At 39.8% G+C, this 24,547-nt stretch overlaps 2 protein-coding genes across 2 annotated transcripts; both read right to left on the bottom strand.

The window, feature by feature from the left end:
- Positions 1–3,124: 3,124 nt before the first annotated feature.
- On the bottom strand, positions 3,125–12,584 carry si:dkey-51a16.9 (RING finger protein 122). The gene is made up of 6 exons (XM_062994784.1): positions 12,464–12,584; positions 7,564–7,714; positions 7,349–7,391; positions 7,197–7,238; positions 5,707–5,789; positions 3,125–3,851 (listed from the first exon to the last, which is right to left on the bottom strand). Exons 1-6 carry the CDS (start codon positions 12,486–12,488, stop codon positions 3,731–3,733), a joined length of 465 nt encoding a protein of 154 aa, XP_062850854.1. The 5' UTR covers positions 12,489–12,584; the 3' UTR covers positions 3,125–3,730.
- Positions 12,585–17,497: 4,913 nt separating this feature from the next.
- Positions 17,498–21,606, bottom strand: LOC134314228 (calcium homeostasis modulator protein 2-like). Its single transcript, XM_062994783.1, has 2 exons — positions 21,064–21,606; positions 17,498–18,210 (listed from the first exon to the last, which is right to left on the bottom strand). Exons 1-2 carry the CDS (start codon positions 21,604–21,606, stop codon positions 17,788–17,790), a joined length of 966 nt encoding a protein of 321 aa, XP_062850853.1. The 3' UTR covers positions 17,498–17,787.
- Positions 21,607–24,547: the final 2,941 nt, after the last annotated feature.

Below are 24,547 nucleotides of genomic sequence, written 5' to 3'. Positions count from 1 at the left end.
AATGTTAAACAATAGACACCAGTGTCTTGACGAGAACAGCAGATTTGTACTCTGCATCGACCTTAATGAAGTAAATGACACAGAATGTACTGCTGACCACAGTCATGAGGCTTGTCCATTAACACAAACAGCAAGTGGTGCCATGTGGAATAGTGAAAGAATGTTTGTGCCAGGTCATGCCAGGTCATAAAAGGGGGTTTTGTTCAATTTGTAATCATATAGAAGTCCTTAAATCTGTTCATACTAGAATTTTCTCTGGGTGGCACAGGAGTTGTGGAATAGCTAGGCTTGCATAGCTTCAGAGACACAGTTGAATTCTCACTTCTCCCCTGTCAGCATGAGTTCCTCTTTGCACTCTACACTGATCAGGCACAACATGATGCCCACCTCCTTGTTTCTACACTCACTGTCCATTTTATCAGCTCCACTTACCATATAGAAGCACTTTGTAGTTCTACAATTACTGACTGTAGTCCATCTGTTTCTCTACATACTTTTTTAGCCTGCTTTCACCCTGTTCTTCAATGGTCAGGACTCTCCCAGGACCACTACAGAGCAGGTATTATTTAGGTGGTGGATCACTCTCAGCACTGCAGTGACACTGACATGGTGGTGGTGTGTTAGTGTGTGTTGTGCTGGTATGAGTGGATAAGACACAGCAATGCTAATGGAGTTTTTAAACACCTCACTGTCACTGCTGGACTGAGAATAGTCCACCAACCAAAAATATCCAGCCGACAGCACCCCATGGGCAGCGTCCTGTGAGCACTGATGAAGGTCTAGAAGATGACCAACTCAAACAGCAGCAATAGATGAGCGATCGTCTCTGACTTTACATCTACAAGGTGGACCAACTAAGTAGGAGTGTCTAATAGAGTGGACAGTGAGTGGACACGGTAATTTAAAAATCCACTCATACCAGCACAACACACACTAACACACCACCACCATGTCAGTGTCACTGCAGTGCTGAGAATGATCCACCAACTAAATAATACCTGCTCTGTGGTGGTCCTGTGGGGATCCTGACCTGTAGATGGACTACAGTCAGTAATTGTAGAACTACAAAGTGCTTCTATATGGTAAGTGTAGCTGATAAAATGGACAGTGAGTGTAGAAACAAGGAGGTGGTTTTAATGTTATGGCTGATCGGTGTAGTTTTTAGTTTTCTTCCAGTCACAATTGATTACGGCCTTTGATTTCTAACCCACTGCAACTCAGATCAGTATACAACGGTCACTACAGACAGTATGATTAGGATTTTTTCATCCAAGGTTTAACAAAATAAACAACACAAGCACTGATCAGTTACTGAAATTTGACACTTTATTAAAAAGTGTTTAAAATATAAAATAACATTAAAACTACTTTAAAATAACTTAAAAACTACCAAAACTCAAATTCATCCAATCCTGAATCAGGAGGATGTATTCATGGCAGGTATTAAAACATGTAATTAGTTTATTTTTATTATTTTCATATACAGTAGCTTCCCTGGGATCCACTGATTTATTTAATTCGATCTGAACACATTTTCTGAAAGAACCATATTTACAAGAGCAAGAATAAAACATTAAAAAGCTTCATTTTAACAAATGTGTCCAGCTAATCAATGCTTACTTTCTTAGGGTGATTATATTGTCCCTTGCCATACAGATACACTATATTGCCAAAAGTATTCGCTCGTCTGCCTTCACACACATATGAACTTGAGTGACTCCCATTCTTAATCCATAGGGTTTAATATGATGTCGGCCCACCTTTTGCAGCTATAACAGCTTCAACTCTTCTGGGAAGGCTTTCCATAAGGTTTAGGAGTGTGTTTATGAGAATTTTTGACCATTCTTCCAGAAGCGCATTTGTGAGGTCAGACACTGATGTTGGACGAGCAGGCCGGGCTCGCAGTCTCCGCTCTAATTCATACCAAAGGTGTTCTATCAGGGTGAGGTCAGGACTCTGTGCAGGCCAGTCAAGTTCTTACACACCAAACTGGCTCATCCACGTCTTTTTGGACCTTGTGCTTTGTGCACTGGTGCGCAGTCATGTTGTAACAGGAAGGGGCCATCCCCAAACTGTTCCCACAAAGTTGGGAGCATGAAATTGTCCAAAATCTCTTGGTATGCTGAAGCATTAAGAGTTCCTTTCACTGGAACTAAGAGGCCGAACCCAAATCCTGAATAACCACCCCACCAAACTTTACACTTGGCACAGTGCAGTCAGACAAGTACCGTTCTCCTGGCAACCACAAAACCCAGACTCGTCTATTGGATTGCCAGACGGAGAAGCGTCATTCGTCACTCCAGAGAACACGTCTCCACTGCTCTAGAGTCCAGTGGCGGCGTGCTTTACACCACTTTGCATTGCGCTTGGTGATGTAAGGCTTGGTTGCAGCTGCTCGGCCATGGAAACCCGTTCCATGAAACTCTACACACTGTCTTGAGCTAATCTGAAGGCCACATAAAGTTTGGAGGTCTGTAGCAATTGACTCTGCAGAAAGTTGGCGACCTCTGCGCACTATGCGTCTCAGCATCTGCTGAACCCGCTTTGTCATTTTACGTGGCTACCACTTCGTGGCTGAGTTGCTGTCATTCCCAATCGCGTCCACTTTGTTATAATAGCACTGACAGTTTGCTGTGGAATATTTAGTAGTGAGGAAATTTCACGACTGCACTTGTTGCACAGGTGGCATCGTATCACGGTACCATGCTGGAATTCACTGAGCTCCTGACAGTGACCCATTCTTTCACTAATGTTTGTAGAAGCAGTCTGCATGCCTAGGTGCTTGGTTTTATACACCTGTGGCCATGGAATTGATTGGAACACCTGAATTCAATGATTTGGATGGGTGAGTGAATACTTTTGGCAATATAGTGTAGATATGTGCACATTTTCGTAGGTCTAATTAAAATCAGGCCCTTCAGGAGCAAAATATGTGATTATTATAGGATACTAAGCTTCACACAGGGCATCTACACCTATGAGCCAGAAATGTGCAAGCTGCAGTTAGTCAATTAAATATTTGGCAGTTACTAAATGAACACAAACCACCAACAATGTGTTGGGTGGCAAACATTTACTAATGCCAGAAAACATTTAAGGCTACTGTGGCTCAAATTGCAGAGAATTTAAATACTAGGGATGAGGTGAATTTGTCACAAGACAGAATGCATCAACCTTTTTTGTGTATGAAGCTGTATAGTCTCAGGTCAGTCAAAGTGCCCATGCTAACCCCTGTCCATTGTCACAAGCACTTACACTGGGCATCAGAACTAAACATTGAAACAATGAGGCCTGATAGATGGATGATGTGGACACCCGAACACCTCTGGCACCAAAATGCTCTGTAGCACAAAACACCTTAAAAGTACAGGAGTTGGTGGTAACCTCCACAGGATAACAGATACCACTAGATACCATACGACACATTTAGAGTCCTTCAGAGTCCCTGCCTTGGTGGGTCAGAGCTGGTTGGTGTTCATAATGTTTTGGCTTATCAGTGTATATGGCCTTCATTAAGGCTACATGTATGCTCTCAGACTTTCAAGACATTACATGTGAAGGTCCTCATCAACACGAGTGGAATTTCTTCAGTGGTACAAATAGTTGAAGGAAGTTATATATACACCGAGCGGCTGTGTTTTTTTAAATGTTATTCTTAAGTGAAGCTAAATAGGTTCCACCGAGCGAGAGCCTCTTCTTTCTTTTACTTTACAACATCAGTCCTCGTCACTCACACCTGCAAGGGGTTCGGCAGGCCCTCTGCCCCCTGCGGAGGGTCAGGCTGGAACTTGCAGATGGGTTTATTACACATGGGGCAGACGCTTCGAATTTCAAGCCACTTTACCAAACACCTAGAGACAAGATAGCAGACAGAGAAAGAAGCAAAAAAGAGGAGGATGTTATAGTTTAGTTTTAAGATTCAGTATTCAAATTACAAGGATTCAGAAACAAATATTTCTGTCAACTTTAACTTTCCTATATTTTACTTTACAGTATAAAATTGTTATTACTCCTTTGAGGTGGAATTTTTTACAAAAAAAAGTTGCACAGCAGTTTACAGTGGTACCTTGAATCTCAACGTTACTTGGTTCTGGGAGTGGCGTTGAGTTTAAAAGGTGTTGAGTTTCAAGGTATTTTTTCCCATAAGGATGTTTGGGAAACCTGTTAATGCGTTCCATGGTCCTGTGGAACTGCATATATACAGTATTTTAGGCAAATGTAAAATAATGGGGTTGTTTTGGACTTTTATACACTGAAAATAACACGATTATAATATAAAAACAATGAAATATCATTGAAAAACAGTTAAAAATCAATATGAAAATACAATAAAACCGGCACTTTAGTTTTTTATTGTTTCCTTATGCTTCTTAATACCATATTCCGTGCAATAAAGGCGCATTCACATGGGTAGTGACAAAAAAAGCTTTTCCACTTTTTTCACTGTTTGTGCACCGCCTGTGAATGTGCCTTTACTAAACAGAATATGGTATTCAAAGAGCAACCCTCAGCTATAATGCAGATTCGTCGCATGTTCGCTCTTTGATGACTTAGTACCGCTCCACTCAAGCAGAGTGCTGAACAAAGCGGCTGTTCATTGTTAATTTGAAATTAAATAAATCATTTTTAAGGCTGAACACGTTGAATTTAAGGAAAATGTCGAGTTTAAGGGTACAGATTTCTCCACGAAGGGCATCGAGTTTCAAATATTTCGAGTTCAGGGGGGTGTCGAGTTACAAGGTACCACTGTATTACATTAGCCCACCACCAAGACCGATCAGCAGTGCCACTTGCCTGTCCTGGCACTTTACACAGTTAGAGGTCACTAAATTAAAAATTATAATACAGTTGTACATTATAGGCCTTCACCAGATCCTAATCCAGTTAAATACCAGTAAGAGTTTTCAGCCCAGTGATGAAGGCAACGCTTTCAACCACCATGTAAGCAGAAGAAATGGTAATGAATGGTGTTTGCTCTCTTCAGTACAGTTCCAAAGACTTGAACTGCCATCTTATGCTCAAAGGAAACTTGTCTAGATGGTCAGATGTCATCCGAAAACCACCAAAAGCGTCCAACATACTACTCCTTCTCCCCTCCATGTATTTAACAATAAACTCTGGTTAAGCTTTAAGATGTGAATTGTAAAGCAGGGGCTCTAAGGTCAATAGTGATTATAATAATAATAATTAGTATTAATAATAGTAATAATAATAATTAAACACTCTTTTTACAAATTATGTTGCATAAACTTGTGCCTTAGGGGATTTGTGGTTAAAAAATGTCTGGTACCTTACATATTTAGTACCAAATCCACTGAAACAGAAACTAGAATCACAGGACTTCGTCTTCTGACTTCTTAACAACCATCAAAGGCTAGCTGCGGTTACTGTGTGTCACAGATTATCAGATCTGATGCTCACAGCAAAATTACTCATTTTAATATCAGGAGTTATGACACGCAAGGGCTTCTTCTTAAGTTAGGATTTGCATTTAAATGTTTTAGGGCCTCTTTTTTATACCTTGTTTCTAGTGAGCTAAAGTCTGTGTTTGTTATCTGGTACATGGTAGCTAAATAAAACGAAGGCAAATAATTCTTTTTATATGATTTCTTTCTATGTGCATTTAACAATGCACTGTACACGTACAGGTCAAACAGGAAAATGTGAATGATTTGGTGTAAATAAGCATGTAGAGAATGTTCTTACTTTTTGTGAAAAACATGAGAGCAGGGGCACACGCCGAGCTCCTCCCTGCTCCTGAACTCCTCCAGGCAAACAGCACAGGTCTGCTACAGGGCAACACAAAGAGTTGGGCCAAAAGTTTACATACAGTCAGTAAAGGACTTGTATTAATGATTTCTGCAACTGATCTTTTACTTGTCATGGGTTAGATTTATTTATTTATTAATTAGGATTTTTTACGTCATGTTTTACACACTTTGGTTACATTCATGGCAGGAACGGTAGTTACTCGTTTCACAAGATTCATCAGTTCAAGTTTTAATATCAAACACAGTCATGGACAATTTCCATCTCCAATTCACCTCATTTGCACGTCTTTGTACTGTGGGAGGAAACTGGAGGAAACCCTTGCAGACACGGGGAGAACATGAAAACTCCACACAGAAAGGACTAAGACCGCCCTACTTGGGGATCGAACCCAGGACCTTCTTGCTGTGAGGCGACAGTGCTACCCACCGAGCCACCGTGCCGCTCGTCATGGGTTAGATTGAAACACATACCTCCTGGTCAGAAAAAAAGAGTTTTCACACGTTTATTGAGCGTTTTATGAAGATTTGAAACCCTCATTCCTCAAAATACCAACATCCTTAAATTTATAAAAACATTATGTTTGACTAAATGTTTTGTATTTGTTACAGTATTATGTATTGACAGGATTACAGTATCATAATTACCCACATAATAATAGCCCCATGAGAAGTGCAGATGACTGACAGGGCAGTTTCTTTAATCGGCAGTCTCTGCGCCTCATTAAGTGTTAATTTGCTGCAGCTTGAGGAGTCCCTTTATGATCCTCAGAGGCGATGATGCCAGGCTCATTCTGGCCTGGTTTTTCTGCTGGCATGTTTGTTGGCATTCTTTAAATTCTTTCTGGGGAACTCAGCCAGTGTTGAGGCGCCTTTTGGCTCTGGCCTCCAAGGGCAGCATGACAGCTCCTTTATTAATGGACCCCATGGAAATCCGTGGAAATTAATGGAAATCCACGCTGGATGACAGCGGGTCAGTTCCCTTTTTGCAGCTGTTCCTTCTCTTTATTCTTTTATCAAGAACTTGGGTGGACACATAGTGGTGGATCAAGCACCTGGCACATTTGTGACAACCGGATCTCAGTCTGTCTCTGTCCCTTCCCTATCCACTTTGTTCTGTGGATTTTGGTTTGGCTTTCTTTTGCTACTTCATTACTCTGGCTATTTTGTATTTTTACTATTACTTTTAGCTTTTTTTTGGTTTTGTGTTTTGGCCACAGTATTGTTTTGCATTGGTTAAGCAATCTGCAATTGCGTTCATTTTTAATAATTTTGCATAATTTTGCAGTTCAAGGCTCCATCTGTTGCCTCTTCACACTAATTCAGTCATTAAAATAACAATTTACATATTGATATAAAGATATAAACAGTTAGTTTTCCTAGTTTTGCATAGCAGCATTTTATAATTGTTTTGTTTACTGTACTTACTCCAAGTAAGCTCAGCTTCTTTGCTGCTCCTTTTAGAACAACCTATAAAGAAATATATACATGTATATAATTAAGATTGAATTAAATTGAGGTAGATTCATTTTGTTTAAAAACAAAATTAAAAATAACATAGTAAAATAGTAAAATTTTACCTCAGTGTATCCAAACTGCTCCTGTGTGACCTGTCGTCTCAAGCTGTAATTTAATGACACAATTAGGGATAGAAATCAAACTTTGGCAACTTTGTACATTTCCTGTAAATGCTCGATAAATAGAAGTGCCTTAAATCTTTAATAACGTTACATACAATCAATGTCTAGGGTTTTTTTTGGATGTGAGTTATTAATGTAATATATGACACGCTTACCTGAACAGATAACAACAGAAGATCAGACTCAACATGAAGATGAAAAGTCCAATGCCAAGGATAACAATAAAAGCATTCAGGGGAAGGGGGTATGAAGTGTCTGCGGTCATCTTGCAGTCTAAAATGTGCAATCCTGGCTCACAACGGCATCCTGCAAAACCACAAACGAGATACATTCCAGGTAAATAGATTCACACAATTAGCTAATAAGCTGTTTTTAAAACTCCAAAACTTTAAATTGTTTTGTAGCTCATAATATGAGACACAACATCAGCACTCAGGACTAATAAATGACCTGCTGCATGTTTTGGCTGTTTTTTATTGGAGGTCTGACAGATAACCTTGTGGTTGTTTTTTTACATTTTCTGTGGGTTAATTAGCAAATTGGTATTCACGTCTTACCTGCTTAGTTGACGGATCATATATTTGCCTTTACAAGATCCCAGGCATGTGTCATGTGTACAGTTCACCATGGCCCCAGCATGCATATTGCATAAACTGCAGTGCTGGTTTTCCTTGTTTTTCTCATTTCGCTGTAACTCTGCACTCTCTGTTAATGCGACTTCAGTAAGTAGCATTACATTTTTACTGTAATACGTACACTCAGAACAGGTGTGTGATAAATAAAGTTATTCAGATAACACAAACGACAGGAGGCCAAGGAAATAGCACCTTTTATAGTGTGAGACTTGCATAATCGTCTTTCCTGTTTGTTCAGTCAGCTTGAAGCGTTTCTAGCAAAACCCAGCCAGCCGGGTCGGTCTGTAGCAGCACTGAGGTTCAAACTTACGAGTTTAAGCTCACTAAGTTTATGATGATGTAAAGCTCACTTGACTCTGGACAGTCTCACTCATTTCAGCATGTTTTAATTCATAACACACCTGTAGTTTTGTGTTTTAGGATTAAATCAGATCATTGGGTTCTCGACCTTAGCAAGAGACTACAGTTCCATTTATTTATCTATTTTTGCAATATTTTTGCAATTTTCTTCCTAATCTAGTTTTATCCAATTACCCTGATTGCATTAAGTTTACCCTCCACTGCTGATTGAGGAGCGGCGCAACTGACACACGCCCCCTCCGACACGTGTGCAGTACGACTGCATCTTTTCACCTGCACGAGGTGAGTTCATATGTGGATCAGCTTTGTGTACGGAGAGCCACACCTTGATCAGCATTATTCCTCGATCCTGCGCAGGCGGCGACAGTCAGCCAGCAGTGGTCGTAGCTGCATCAGTTATGAGGAGCCCTAGTCCGGCTGTAAACAACAGCCAATTGTTCATGTAGGTGCCCAGCCCTGCCAGATGGCGGAGCTGAGATTCGAAACGATGTGTTCAAAATGCTAGCGCGTTTTACCGCTGTGCCACCTGAGTGCCCAGTTCCATTTGTTTTAAATGGATGCAGCCATACTAGCCATATTTATTTTTACAAAGAAAAGTCGCCAGCTGTAGTTAATCATAATGACTAATATTAAATTAGAAGGCTATGCAGCAAATTTAAATGACATTACAAAAGACAAGTAATTTGCTTATGTATAATTTACATTTATGGCACTTAGCACATTCTTTTATGCAAAGCGACTTATTTGTATTATGACAGAATACAATTTGAGCAAATGAGTGTTGGGTCCCGATAGTGCAGCTTGAACTGGCAACTTCTCATTCCGAGTACCTTAACCACAGAGCTACTTATACTTAAGTGTAAGACAATAACTCTATGCAATCTAAAACCCACCATAAATAATTTGAAAATTATTTAATACTTAAAAAATCAATACATGCCATCATATGTTTTTGATTGAGATATTCAAATCCAGCAGTAAATGTAATGACTGGGCAGAGACATCTCTCATAAATTCTTTATGTGGGTGAGATAAAAGCTGAACAGAAATCTTCAGTTCTACCTGACTCATGTTCCATACTACTTTACACTCAGTACTGAACAAGAATAGATGGGCAGAAAATTCCCATTTACAGTCTTTAAAACAATGATTCAATCTCCCTGTAAATAACTGCAGCATTCAATTCCTTAAGATGACTAGACTAGACACTTTAGTCCCAATTTGTTTAGAACAATCTCAGTTAGAATCAATAGATTGTATTTTTGCATTTCTCAGCAAATTACACTCAAAACTTTCCACTTCCACTTGCAAATCTGTATCAACACATATTAGACATGCTGGTATTTAGCTGGCACCCATGAATTTGTGCCATGAATCTAACACATGATGCAGATGCAGACTAACATGATTTGCAGATGTGACACCAAGCTGTATTGATTATTTGTAAAGTCCAATTTGTTGTTAATTAAGTCATAAAATTAAAAAGGAATAACATTATGGTGCAGTTGGTAGAGTGGGTGGCACACTTGGATCTCGGGGAGTTAGCTTTGGTTTTAACATTTAGTCATTGATCAGTGATTTTTTGTTCTGTAGTTGTTTTTCTAAATTTTATTCCACTTTGAAAAGACAGCAGAAAGTGAATTGGCGTCTCCTTAATAAGATCATACCAAAATCACAATGCTAAATAAAATATAAATTACACAAATGATCTGCACAATTCTCTAGAAATTGCTATAGTCACTGTTTGTGCAGTAATTGAGTGGTAATAGAATAATATGGCAGAAAACTACTGCTCTCCAATAAAAAAAATAATTTGCACATTGGACATGGTTGAAGGAAATATACTGCAAACCACCACCAATGTCTCATCCCAACTAAAGCAAGGTTGAGGGAGCATCATAGTCAGGGGCTGGATGCGGCCTCATGGTCTGAACAGTTGCCATTTATTAAGGGAGAAAGGGATTGAAAGTAGTATTTTCCAATGCATGAAACTTCTGAGAATTTGGATGATGCAAATTCCACAAAACATGCCAGTAAACAAACAGCAGAATGTTTTAAAAGTAGGAATCTGTGATTTACGACCAAGCAAGAGTTCAGATATTAAATTAAAGATGCTGTAACACTGCTTTAAAGGGGCTGTTTATGGCATTAAATCTAAAAAAACCGAAACATTTAAAGTCTAAAAATTTCTTCTCAACATTGTGCAAGTAAGCAACTAAAGGAGGCTCCACCAGGTATCAAGTCATGTCCTTCAATAGCTCTTTCAGTCTGGATCTAAAAAATAAGTCATTCTGTCCATTAAAGATATACACCGATCAACCATAACATTAAAACCACCTCCTTGTTTCTACACTCACTGTCCATTTTATCAGCTCCACTTACCATATAGAAGCACTTTGTAGTTCTAGAATTACTGACTGTAGTCCATCTGTTTCTCTACATACTTTTTTAGCCTGCTTACACCCTGTTCTTCAATGGTCAGGTCCCCCACAGGACCACCACAGAGCAGGTATTATTTAGGTGGTGGATCATTCTCAGCACTGCAGTGACACTGACATGGTGGTGGTGTGTTAGTGTGTGTTGTGCTGTTATGAGTGGATCAGACAGCAGCGCTGCTGGAGTTTTTAAATACTGTGTCCACTCACTGTCCACTCTGTTAGACACTCCTACCTAGTTATTCCACCTTGTAGATGTAAAGTCGGAGACGATCACTCATCTATTGCTGCTGTTTGAGTTGGTCATCTTCTAGACCTTCATCACAGGTTGCTGCCCACAGGGCGCTGTTGGCTGGATATTTTTGGTTGGTGGACTATTTTCAGTCCAGCAGTGAGAGTGAGGTGTTTATAAACTCCATCAGTGCTGCTGTGTCTGATCCACTCATACCAGCACAACACACACTAACACACCACCACCATGTCAGTGTCACTGCAGTGCTGAGAATCATCCACCACCCAAATAATACCTGCTTTGTAGTGGTCCTGTGGGGACCTGACCATTGAAGAACAGCATGAAAGGAGGCTAACAAAGCATGCAGAGAGCAGATGGACTACAGTCAGTAATTGTAGAACTACAAAGTGCTTCTATATGGTAAGTGGAGCTGATAAAAAGGACAATGTGTGTAGAAACAAGGAGGTGGTTTTAATGTTATGGCTGATCGGTGTAAATAGCACATTTGTTTGAGTGTGTTTAGTTTTGTTAAAGTAAAATACTTCTTAATTTTACTTGGATAAAGACCAGGCTAGAGTAATTCCAAAGGACTTTTTTACAGCTGTAGTTTTGTAATTTAAAACAGCCCATTGTAAATACCAAAGTTTTATAATCCAACTTGTACACCCTTTGAGCAACTAGAACACACATATTTTGGTCTAATTAGAAATATATGTACTTTTTTAAGATGACATCATAACATTAAGTATGACTCAACCCAAAGCCCCGCTGTTGTGAAAGTCTTAAAAAGAAAACATGCCAAACAGAGTTTGAATAAAAACCCTGAAGCATAAAGTAAAGAAAGAAAACAGAAAATTGGGGAGAAGGCAAGCCAACTGGCAGAACATGGGTGAAGCCTGGGCAATTGTGCATACACAAAGGCTAATACAAGTGCCTGTTGCCTTAGCCCCTCTGCCATGAAGCCACCATCTGCACTGTTTAATGGGAGCACAATGGGAGAATAGGGCTTGGGCCATTTTCAACGCATGCTGTTCAAATTAGGGCCTCGCCAAACTGGGAAGGAATCAGGATTTGGAAAACAATAGTGGCTGACATCTGAGGTCATAGGCTGCCAAACAGCATTTCTTGGATTGAGACAAAACACACAGAGTGATAAAGGACAATAGAGCTTGTCCACAGTGTGTGTAAAAGTTTAGGTTGTGCAAGAAGAAATGTAAGGACATTTTAGGGTATTATTTTAGTAAAGAACAAGAAACGCTTAGAGGGTGGCAGTCAAATATTGATTGTTGGTGGGCACTACAAGCTGTTAATGACAATACAAAAGGATGCTGTGTTTAGTAAAATTAGGATACATTGGGATGTGTATAAAGAGGTTGTTATAATTTATACTTACCGTTACACCACAGAAGAGGGTTCATGAACAAGTCTGAACCAGTAACTGGTAACTGGCTTCAGTGGTTTAGATTAAGTCCATCAAAAACAGAGGAAGAAGATGAAGCATAGATTGCCTGGGCTTGCCACTTCTGCAACAGTACTAAAGTTCAATGCTCGTGGTTAACACATTACACTAATCACATTACTTTAATTATTTGCATGAATGAAGGAAGGGTGATATTTGTTGGTTAGAACATTTACAATGACATGTCCAGTTAAAAGTTGGCAATGGCATCAGAAGACTCCTCTGTCCAAATAAAGTAGAAGCAATTACAGGCAAAGTGACGCTTAATACATATTGCGGCTTTGGCTTTATCCTTTATCCAGTGTTGTATACCAAAGCAAGAGATTTTAAAACGGAAGTACTTCAAGAAGCCCTCAGAAGTTAGATTGTACCAAGAGATGAGGTGGTTGTCATTATTGGCAATTTGTAGCTCTTGTCATTGCAATGCAGTCAATACAGCGACACTGAAGAGTCAGAATGACTGACGTTCTACCACTTATATAGATCATAAAGTCTTTGCTTTGTCTACCTTTAAAACCTGGTCCGAAGGTTCCTCTGGCCTTTTTTTGCCATCTTCCTCCTGTCTCATGTGCACTGTCCTTTTTCCTCGAGAACAGTCTTGATGCCAAAGAAAGAAGAAGTGAGACACACTGCAGTCAGACTGTGTTTATGGGTTTAGGTAGCTGCTTTAGGCTCAGACTGGCTTTGTGCTGGTGACGGCTCACTCTCCTCTTCACCATCTGCCCTGTTCTCTCCCCTTCAAAAGCACGAAAGATAACAGCAACTAAAAATAATGGCAGCTTTTCTTATATAAAAAAAAGAAGTCCACCCTCTGTGTGTGTGGGTTCAGGTCCAGTCTTCTTGTCCTCCAGCTTTGGGTGCTCATAATGGTGCACCTCTCGCCTGCTCAGTTTGTAAACAGATCTTTGCTCATGTGATTTGCTGTCTGCATCACAGCTCTGCTTTCACCCGCCCCTCCTTCCTCTCTCCGTCACACACACTTTCTCTCTCTGGTTCTACCCACTAACTCGTGGTTTCTCAGCCTCCTTCTGCCCTCTGCAGCTGGAGACTATTAGGAGGTGACAGCAGCCAGGATAGCAGGCGCATTCTGCAAGGTTATTATAGAACTATGAGGAGGCAAGTAGCTGTTTTGTTGACATGTACACAAGGCAGGCTTATGCCTAGTTCACACTACACGATTTTTGCTATGATTTTCGCTCGCTGACTGCTAGATTTGCTCAGGAGCAACTCGGCTCTCAATCGCTATGTGTGAACTACTCAACAACTCAGTCAGAGCGACTGAAGAAATATATCTAGCATGTCAAATATCTGGATCTGAGTCGCCCAACTGGCAATGAGTGCTATGTCGAACAGTCAATGAGAATGCAAGATACGGTGTGAGGAGAAACGCAGGGGAGGAGTGTAAAAAGGTGGGACAGGGGCATAATATAGTTTATATCAGAATACATCAACAAACAAGTTTTACAGTATTTCTGACCTTATTGTTCTCTACAAAACATAACACCAATGTTGCATTGCAAAAAATATTTATTAACCTCCAACTCACTATAGAACAAACAATCCCTGCTGGCCATGTAGCTTAATCCACTCAGATTCATTTATTTTTTCTCCTTGATTTTACGCTGCACATCAGCGCACAAACTTTGATCGCTCGCTACTTGGTGACATGCATTTTTGGACGTGGTATCATTAAACCCCTCGTCACTTCTCGTGTTTGTTTTCATGACAAAGCATAGTTTGGGAGACCAGAGAAGCTCGCCTGCGATTCCAGTTGGTGATAGATGGTGTAGTGTGTGACCCCTATCGCCGATCAGTCGTGTAGTGTGAAAGCCACACCGACTTGAAAGACTCCCGATTACAAGAGATCCAGTCGTGTAGTGTGAACTGTACCCGACGACTTGGAATGTCGTGTAGTGTGAACATGGCATTAGTGTAAAAAACAATGTAGGGGAGAGTGAAAATTCTGGTTTGGTTTACTTTAGAAAAAAAACTATGTTAAAGTTGCAAGATTTAAAAGGCACATCAGGCACAAAAGGTAGTGTGGAAGCTGCACAGCACAAAAGGATCTAAGGATCTGGAATGAAACTTTCCTCTGGTCTTTATTTGTAGGTTTGGTATGTGCACATGGTATCACATTTTTCTCCTGCCTCTCCAAAACATCCAGCAGATGTACTGGTTGCTTTAAACTGTTCTCAGGTGTGCAAGACTGGAGTTAATGTATGAGATTTAAAAGCTTTATCATGGATCGCCGCCCGGGCCAGATTGTCTCCTGGTCCAGATACCACACCCACGCACCACGATGAATATTTGAGGATGTGGCAACTTCAGAAAATGATGGAAAATATTTGAATGTGAATTTTAACTACACAAATGTAAGCCAAAAATCTAAGCTGAACCAAATTATTCAAATTACTGGAGGATGTCAAGGCTTTCAGGAAAGGCGTATACTAGCCAGGCTAATTTCCTATAATTTTGACATACTGTGACATATTTCACTACTACTAATTAAATTAAAAGATATAATAGGCACCCAGGTGGCGCAGCGGGATAATCCGCTAGCACACCAACGCTGAGATTCTGAACTCCTCTGTTCGAAACTCGGCGTTGCCCCCGGTCGGCTGGGCGCCATCTAGCGGGCATAATTGGCGGTGCCTGCAGGGAGGGATGCCCGGACTATGTGAGCGGGGTCTTCAAACGCTCTGTAAGGACTGCTGTGTTGGCGGATAGAGGCGCCTGCATGGGTGGAAAAGGGTTCTGCTAGGTGCTGCACGCAGGTCGGAGGAGCAATATACTCTTCTCAACTGCAAAAAAAAATCAGGGATCCCCCAGCAGCAGAAGACAAATTGACAGTATCGAATCCAGCTCTGCCTTACCGGCTCGAGGCTGAGTGGAAACATGAACAACGATTGGCCTGTTGTTCAGTTGGGGGGCGGGACAAAGAGCCGGATGGGGTCTCTCTCTGTCAGCAATTACGACCTCTGCTGGCTGATTAGAGGTGCCCACACAGAGATGAGGAAAGAGTGCTTAGGGTGTTCCTCTCCGCATGCAACACTAGGTGGCACAACACTCATCAAGGTGTGGGTGGCAAAAATGCATCCGGCTTGCTGCTCATACGTCGGAGGGGATGTGGGTTAGCTTCGATCTCCTCGGTCAGGGCAAGGTTCGGTCACGATGCAAAATTGGATAACTGGACGTGCTAAAGGGGGAGAAAAAGGGGAGAAAATGCAACAAAAAAAAAAACTAAGATTTTCAGTGTTTGCATTGACCATCTTTATTGAATTTCGTAAATAAAAACACATGTAGAATCGATGCCTGCACTCACACTTAATAAAAGTTGAGACAGAGGCATGTTTACTACTGTATTCCATCACCTTTTTATAAATTACACTTTTTAATAATTTGGGAACTGCAGACACTAATAACTTTTGCAAGTTTCTTCATTCTTGCTTTGACTGATCAACAGTCTGTGGTTGTCATCGTCTGATTCTTCTCTTCATGATGCACAGTGCATTTTTAATAGGAGACAGAACTGGATTGCAGGCAGATGTGATATATAAATCAGTCCTATAACATGTGTTAAGAGTTGATTTTTTTTATTTAGTCATAATGGATTTTTTTCCATAAGCAGCACAGAGGTTCCTGAAAATGTTCTGGTAACATTCAACACTTATTACATTTCAATAAGTAATTAAAAGCATTTACACCGATCAGCCATAACATTAAAACCGCCTCCTTGTTTCTACACTCACTGTCCATTTTATCAGCTCCACTTACCATAAAGAACCACTTTGTAGTTCTACAATTACTGACTGTAGTGCATACGTTTCTCTGCATGCTTTAGCCCCCTTTCATGCTGTTCTTCAATGGTCAGGACCCCCACAGGACCACTATAGATGATTCTCAGCACTGCAGTGACACTGACATGGTGGTGGTGTGTTAGTGTGTGTTGTGCTGGTATGAGTGGATCAGACACAGCAGCGCTGCTGCAGTTTTTAAACACCTCACTGTCACTGCTGGACTAAGAATAGTCCACCAACCTAATATATCCAGCCAACAGCGCCCGTGGGCAACGTCCTGTGACCATTGATGAAGGTCTAGAAGATGACCAACTCAAACAGCAGCAATAGATGAGTGATCGTCTCTGACTTTACATCTACAAGGTGGACTGACTAGGTAGGAGTGTCTAATAAAGTGGACAGTGAGTGGACATGGTATTTAAAAACTTCAGCAGTGCTGCTGTGTCTGATCCACTCATACCAGCACAACACACACTAACACACCACCACCACCATGTCAGTGTCACTGCAGTGCTGAGAATGATCCACCACTTAAATAATACCTGCTCTGTAGTGGTCCTGTGGGGGTCCTGACCATTGAAGAACAGGGTGAAACAGGTAAAAAGTATGCAGAGAAACAGATGGACTACACTACAGTCAGTAACTGTCGAACTACAAAGTGCTTCTATATGGTAAGTGGAGCTGATAAAATGGACAGTGAGTGTAGAAACAAGGAGGTGGTTTTAATGTTATGGCTGATCAGTGTATATCTCTGTATCTAACATATTGTTTTCAGGTCAAATATGTAAAGTGGGCAAAATTCTGAGACCACTAGAGTAAATGCTTTTTTAATTTAATCATTTAATCAGAATAAACATTTGAGTGAAAAGTTAAAAATAAAAATATTTAAAAAATATACACATACTGAGTATAAATACAGTATAAAAGACTCCTGTGATGATAGATTTAACAAATGTTTTTGTGGTAACCAGAAATAAAGCACAAAACTCCCTGTCGTGTTGTATTGCCCTAATAAACCAACTGTATAACAATTGATCAGCCAAAAGTATAGTTTTAATATATAAAAAAGTAAAAACAAAAAGTATAAAAACATGAAAATGCTTCAAGCTCAAGCGTTGTAGAATACCATGGATAAACATACTTTATTTAACATCATCTCATTTTAGTACCTTGTCCTGTTTCTTTATGGCCTTATGTCTGTTCTTGGATGTGTGACTGGTCACTTTGTTGAGGCAGCTGTACACCAGAGTGATTTTATTATTTTTATGGATAGACTTCTATTATCAAGTGTAGTAACCAGCGCACTTCTGTTTTCTTTAAAATGCTTTGTCAGAATCCAGCAATGTAGAAACTTTCATAGGTTGTAAATAATAGTCCAAGCACAAGGCTTATTAACCATGTCTAACAAAATACACCATCCTCATCAAAATAAGTAAACATTACATTTAGAGTCTTTAGTCATTAAACCCCTATCATGGCATCCATCTCTTTCTCCATTTCTTCATGGTTGTTTCCAATTTCATAACTGGACCATTTATTAAGGCGGCTGTACAGTGGAACGCCTGTGTTCTCTCTGTACAAGTAAACTCCAGTGATACGGTTCCACTCCTTACTGGGAATAAAATTTTTGGCACCTTGAGACACCGCCAAAAGCTCCTTCTCCTCCTTCTCCAGTGCCACAAATCCAAAGAAATTTTTGACACTTTCAGCAGCACGGATCTTGGAGTGAACATCAGCAGTGCGCTGGAAAATGGAGCTCTCGTTCGCACGATAGCTGGACCAGTATGCTTCCTGCTGGTGGCCCAGTGGAGAGCAGCAGCGCTTCAAACACAGCATCAGGAACACGGTGAGAGAGATAACAGCTATTATCAACCAGCCCAACAACTGTAGACAAACAATAGAATGAGAATACATCACAATACAATATATAAAGCAGGCTTAGCACCTTATAACAAGGGTACACAAGGATGATGATTACCCAGTGTACAAAATTTACTCAAATTAGAATTACTTTACCACAATTAGTAAAATATTCCCATGGTTTTAAAACCTTCCTGAGGAGAATCTACCATATGTTGGTGAACATAAAGAGCTCAGCACACTTGCATCACTGTATGTCCACTCCTGCCACAGTCTGAGGGACAGTGAGTTACCATATCAGATATCAGATCCACTAGCACAAGCTGACACTTTAATGTATATTATTATTGTTATTATTGTTGTTAATGATGGTGTTAGTGATAGAAGTAATAATGATAATGGGAGTATTGCTGATGTGATATATTTAAGTATTGTTGTTTTTACTATTATTGGTGGTGGTAGTAGTGTTGTTGTTGTTTTTATTTTATCTTTTGTTTACATTGTTAACTTTTTCATCAACGCTTTGGCAGTACAAGTACAAGATTAAATATTCATCATGCCAGTAAAGCTCCACTGAATTAAACTGAATTGAATTTAGTTAATAAGAAGACCCAATAAACAGTGCTGGTCTTATTAATATCCATTTTAGGAAGTATCTAATTTACACATATTTCTGGATTTGGATCCCTGCTGAGATATATGACTCTCTACATGCTTCTATTGGTTCCTGGAGGTATGTGGTGGTATCTCAGATTACTAGGAGTTTAGCAGATAAACTTGGGTTTGATTCTCTGTAGTAGGCTGGTCTATGAAGGCTTTGTGGTAATTACTTTTGGTGTACTTTATTGGGTTGTGAATTTGATTTTGAAAATAATTTCCATTTTGTATTAGTCTTTTTTACAGTTTTAAATCTCATTACTCACTACTCAGAAAAGTATTCCTTGAATTCAGTATTTTGTAAACCTCTTTGTCAGCAGCTACTGCTTTAAGTCTTCTACTACAGCTGTATGTCTCCACAAGCTTTGCACTTGTCACATCTACTGCTGCTGGTTCCCCTTCACACCCACAGAGGTTGCTCTCATCTGAATTCTAGGCCTTGTGTTTCTTCCTGTTTCTCATCAGTGGGCATTTTGTGTATATAAGACCCCTGTTTTGTTAAATGTCTTTGCAAAGTCTTAGTAGTATAGGCCCTACAGTTCTGAGCGGTTGTATTCTTGTTTCTCTGATCAGGTGTTATGGAAGAAATTAGATTTTATGCTTAATATTACTTAAAGTTTAGTAATATGCTGTTTTCTTGTCTTGAATCCTTTGTTATGCTGTGCTGGAGCGGAGACTTGGAGTTTAGACTACAGAGATAAGCAACTGTTGGTAAGCAATAACAGGTAAAGCAGATGGGTGTAATTGTTAACAGGGTGGGGACTTCAAAGACAAAATAGGGGCTCACAATGTTCACAATGTTTAAACAGCATTTAAAAATCCCAACAACACTACTGCGCCTGCTACACTCATACCAGAACAAAACACACTTCTGTGTCATTAGTGCTGAGAATGGTGACCACTCAAACATCACCTGGTCAACCTGGGTCCTATATGGGATGTTTTGATTTATAAATGAGTGTACAGAGCAACACATGGACAACAGTCAGTAATTGTATGCCTACAAACTTTATGTGTAAGGTAGGTAGGTGTAGCTTATAAAACAAATCAATGGGTGTATGTACCAGGTAGGTGTACCTAAGAAGTGCTAGGTCAGTGTAAAGCCTTGTGTAATGGCCAAAGTTAATAACATAAAGCTGACGCATTGTCCAAGATACAACCATCAAAATAATTACAATCTTAATGTTATTTACTTGTTTTAAAAATAAATAACATTAAAACCACCTACATTTTATCAGCTCCACTTACCATATAGCACTTTGTATTTCTACAATTACTGACTGTAGTCCATCTGTTTCTCTAAATACTTTTTTTTTTACCTTCTTTCACCCTGTTCTTAAATGGTCAGGACCCCCACAGGACCACTACAGAGCAGGTATTATTTAGGTGGTGGATCATTCTCAGCACTGCAGTGACAATGACATGGTGGTGGTGTGGTAGTGTTGTGCTGGTATGAGTGGATCAGACAGCAGTGCTGCTGGAGTTTTTAAATACCGTGTCCACTCACTGTCCACTCTACTAGACGCTCCTACCTAGTTGGTCCATCTTGTAGATGTAAAGTCAGAGACGATCGCTCAGCTATTGCTGCTGTTTGAGTTGGTCATCTTCTAGACCTTCATCAGTGGTCACAGGACGCTGCCCACAGTCAGTGTCACTGCAGTGCTGAGAGTGATCCATCACCCAAATAATACCTGCTCTGTAGCGGTCCTGGGAGAGTCCTGACCATTAAAGAAAAGCATGAAAGGGGGCTAACAAAGCATGCAGAGAAACAGATGGACTACAGTCAGTAATTGTAGAACTACAAAGTGCTTCTAAAGGGTAAGTGGAGCTGATAAAATGGACAGTGAGTGTAGAAACAAGGAGGTGGTTTTAATGTTATGGCTGATTGGTGTATTTAAATGAATGTGGGAATGTTTGATGGTAACCACCAATCAAATTCACACTAGAATATAAAACAAAGCTCATTTTTCAGGCAGCTGTTATTTGTCCAATGAAATCATTGAAGACATCATTTTAAAATGCAATTAAAAAAAATGCAGTAAATGTAAAGACTGAACTATAAATAACACAGTATTTAAATTGTTAAACAAGCCTCTTACCAGGACCTTTGAAATTGTAGATGTGATTTTGCATTAAGAGTCTAAAAATATGAATACACAAAGGAAAGAAAAAACACCCAAACATTTTTATAATAGAAAAACTGGTTTAATCTTATTTTACCTGAGATTCGTACTTGAGACGACGTTCAATCTGTCCCCAAAAGCGCAGCAGCTCAGCAGGCACGTCCTTACAGGGAAACTGGGCCATGACATTTTGACTTTGAATGGAAGGAAAGTTTTCCAAAGACTGAGGGTCCACAAACTCACTTAGTGCACAAAGATAGGCTTCCCCTCGTAGAAGTGATATGACGGACCAGGTAACAGGAGCCACTGCTGCTCGGCCCAGTATGGAACCTAGCAGACTAAAGGCCGAAGCCATCGAGAACTTTCGGCATTTTCGGATACGACACTCTGAAACAAGGTCCCAGGTATTTCGATTGAGCATTATCCCAATGAGAAATAAAGCTAGAGCCGGTGCCCCAATAGCAGCTAGTCCATAGAGATAATTTCGTTGTGATGAACAGGGGCATTCAAAAGCAAAGATGTTATATGCTGTCTGACTAGCCACCGTTCCCAGGGCTATGAAGCCATTGAAGATCACAACATCCTTGCTCTTAAAGAAAAGAGAAGCAAATTTAAAATTTTCTGCGATCAGCGCAGCCATTTATTCTTCTTTCCTTTTGATTTTTCCTCCTGATGGTTCTGTCGTGATAATCCTGTCTTGAATGATTCCTGATATCAAATGGAAACAGAACAGATCTGTGGGCGAAACTCCTCCAGTTCCGACTCTGACTGAAACTAAGAGAGGTCAATAGCGTCCCTTTTCAAGTAATGTGGCCTGAAAATCTTGCTAGACAAGATCTAACATGTATACTCTGAGGCAAGCATGGACATGGGCATCAGAAAGGAACCTGAAAAAAAGGTACAAAGTAAAAATCTACAGAATTTTGTTAAGGGGGGGAATGGCACCAAAAGCAGCAGTAAAAACGAAGAGAACAGAAAATAGAAGTAAAAGCTTTATTTACATTACTATGCAGACTATTATACAGTTTCTTTGTGCAATGTATTGGCATAGCCTCTAGAAACAGCTCGGGTTTCAGTTCACTATTCTCATAATGTGGTTGTAGCTAAAAACTTCAAACAAAACCCAGAAAACAGTCTATACTGAAAGTATATAATGAGAGTAAAATAAAACTAAATAAAAAGAGAAAGCATCTATGGTCTAAGTATAACATATATATTTAAATATATAGTTGAAAACCGATACGGCTTTAACAAAACATAATGGAAACTTACACTTTATGGCTAGAGGCAATTTTTTTCCACAAATAAATCCAACGGGTTTTACAATGAATAACAGGCAGAAAAGTTTGGTATATTATCCTCTCTATTAAAAAAATGCGAAAGCTGAAAACGAAAAGAAAAGAACCTCCCTGTGTTTTAGTCATGAAGGGGCACAGACTGAATCAACGACAGGAACTGCAGCTTGAGCTTTTCAGCAGAGGGGGAAAAACATTAAAGACATGTGGTGAGGAAACGTACGCCACAACATGGCTGCAGGGCTAACGCACAAGCAGTGCATTGCTCTGAGTAGGCAGAGCCGTTTATACATGTTAGACATAGACACAAAGCAGAGTAGGGGAAAGGCTAAAATCATGAAAGGAAATAATGTGAAAAATGTCATTACAGAGTTCACAAGTAACACAGATAATTGTCTTATCAAGCCTTCACGTGCTGTTATTCACAAAGCTGAAAATGTCTCTAACTTAACATACAAACATTAATGTATACATTTATTGTCTGTTTTATCTAGTTTAATGCATTTATTTATACATTTTTTAATTTTCCCTTTTGATGCTTTTTGTGCTTATATAATAGCAGAATGTCTCCACCAGGAGGCAGTAATTAGTCCAGCATCTATGTAGAACCAGATCGTGTTTCTTCCATGGAAGCTAGACTCAAAAATCATGTGCATTTAAGCATCTCCAGTTGGCCTGCCTGAATGTCTTTAGACTGTTGGAGGAAACCGGAGCTCCGTAAGAAACCCGCACACACACGTGGAGAACATGCAAACTCTCAGCCACGGAATCACAGGCGACAGAGATACCCAATGAGCTGCCTGAACTAAGCAATGGTTTTATAACCTCTTGTGAAATGTATTTAGTTATAAATCAATCACTCCAAATATTTAAACTATTTTAAAAAATGACATTACTTAAATAATTCCTTTCTGTTAAATAATTTTTAAATGAATTTACACTGTATGAGTAAAATAAATGAGGACATAAAGTTGGCAGCTATCAGCACTTTCATTCTTGCTTTCCTACAGCTGCACGCCTTATGACGCTTTCTTAAAATGAATAGCACTATACACTGATCAGCCATAATATTAAAACCATCTTCTGGTTTCTACACTCACTGTACATTTTATCACCTCCACTTACCATATAGAAGCACTTTGTAGTTCTACAATTACTGACTGTAGTCCATCTGTTTCTCTACATACTTTTTTTAGCCTGCTTTCACCCTGTTCTTCAATGGTAAGGACCCCCACAGAGCAGGTATTATTTAGGTGGTGGATCATTCTCAGCACTGCAGTGACACTGACATGGTGGTGGTGTGTTGTGCTGTTATGAGTGGATCAGACACAACAGCGCTGCTGGAGTTTTTAAATACCGTGTCCATTCACTGTCCACTCTACTAGACACTCCTACCTAGTTGGTCCACCTTGTAGATGTAAAGTCAGAGACGATCGCTCATCTATTGCTGCTGTTTGAGTTGGTCATCTTCTAGATCTTCTTCTTCATCAGTGGTCACAGGACGCTGCCCACGGGGCACTGTTGGCTGGATGTTTTTGGTTGGTGGACTATTCTCAGTCCAGCAGTGACAGTGAGGTGTTTAAAAACTCCATCTGCATTGCTGTGTCTGATCCACTCATACCAGCACAACACACACTAACACGCCACCACCATGTCAGTGTCACTGCAGTGCTGAGAATGACCAACCACCTATCTAATACCTGCTCTGTAGTGGTCCTGTGAGTGTCCTGACCATTGAAGAACAGGGTGAAAGCAGGCTAAAAAAAGTATGTACAGAAACAGATGGACTACAGTCAGTAATTGTAGAACTACAAAGTGCTTCTATATGGTAAGTGGAGCTGATAAAATAGACAGTGAGTGTGGAAACAAGGAGGTGGTTTTAATATTATGGCTGATCAGTGTATAGTTATAGCTGGCTATGTACCAGTGTTAAATAAGCTTATAATGATCATAAAATAATTTAAAATATTTGTCAACTACTAAATAAATCACAAAATGATTGAGGTGATTCAAGAACCTGATACTAATACCTCACATTTTTCTACTTGTTAATTAGCTGCTAGCAGACTGGGTCTTTTAGTTCCTGCCTACATACTGCATACTTGATCGTGTGCCAGAGTAATAACAACACAATAAGTAGTGAACTATTTTAATACTGTTTAGTATCATTAAAAACTAGTTATTATTATTAGACATAGATTATTTGAATGATTCTGAAGTCATTTCATAGTAATCAGTAAGCTTACAGAGGGAAGTCCCACAGCAGCTATTGTAAGTAATGTTTTG

This window comes from Trichomycterus rosablanca, chromosome 5 (assembly GCF_030014385.1).
Source record: "Trichomycterus rosablanca isolate fTriRos1 chromosome 5, fTriRos1.hap1, whole genome shotgun sequence".
In the NCBI taxonomy this organism is placed as follows: Eukaryota; Metazoa; Chordata; class Actinopteri; order Siluriformes; family Trichomycteridae; genus Trichomycterus; species Trichomycterus rosablanca.
This window is presented reverse-complemented; position numbering and strand designations above follow the sequence as displayed.

What these genes read in the sequence shown, in the direction of transcription:
- si:dkey-51a16.9 (XM_062994784.1), bottom strand. Translation starts at nt 12,488, where the DNA reads ATGAACCCTCTTCTGTGGTGTAACG. An exon ending in CCCTCTTCTGTGGTGTAACG is followed by an intron (nt 7,715 to 12,463) that starts GTAAGTATAAAT and finishes GTGGTTTTGCAG; the next exon opens with GATGCCGTTGTGAGCCAGGA. An exon ending in TCTCATGTTTTTCACAAAAA is followed by an intron (nt 3,852 to 5,706) that starts GTAAGAACATTC and finishes TCTTGTCTCTAG; the next exon opens with GTGTTTGGTAAAGTGGCTTG.
- LOC134314228 (XM_062994783.1), bottom strand. Translation starts at nt 21,606, where the DNA reads ATGGCTGCGCTGATCGCAGAAAATTTTAAATTTGCTTCTCTTTTCTTT. An exon ending in GTCTCAAGTACGAATCTCAG is followed by an intron (nt 18,211 to 21,063) that starts GTAAAATAAGAT and finishes GTTTGTCTACAG; the next exon opens with TTGTTGGGCTGGTTGATAAT.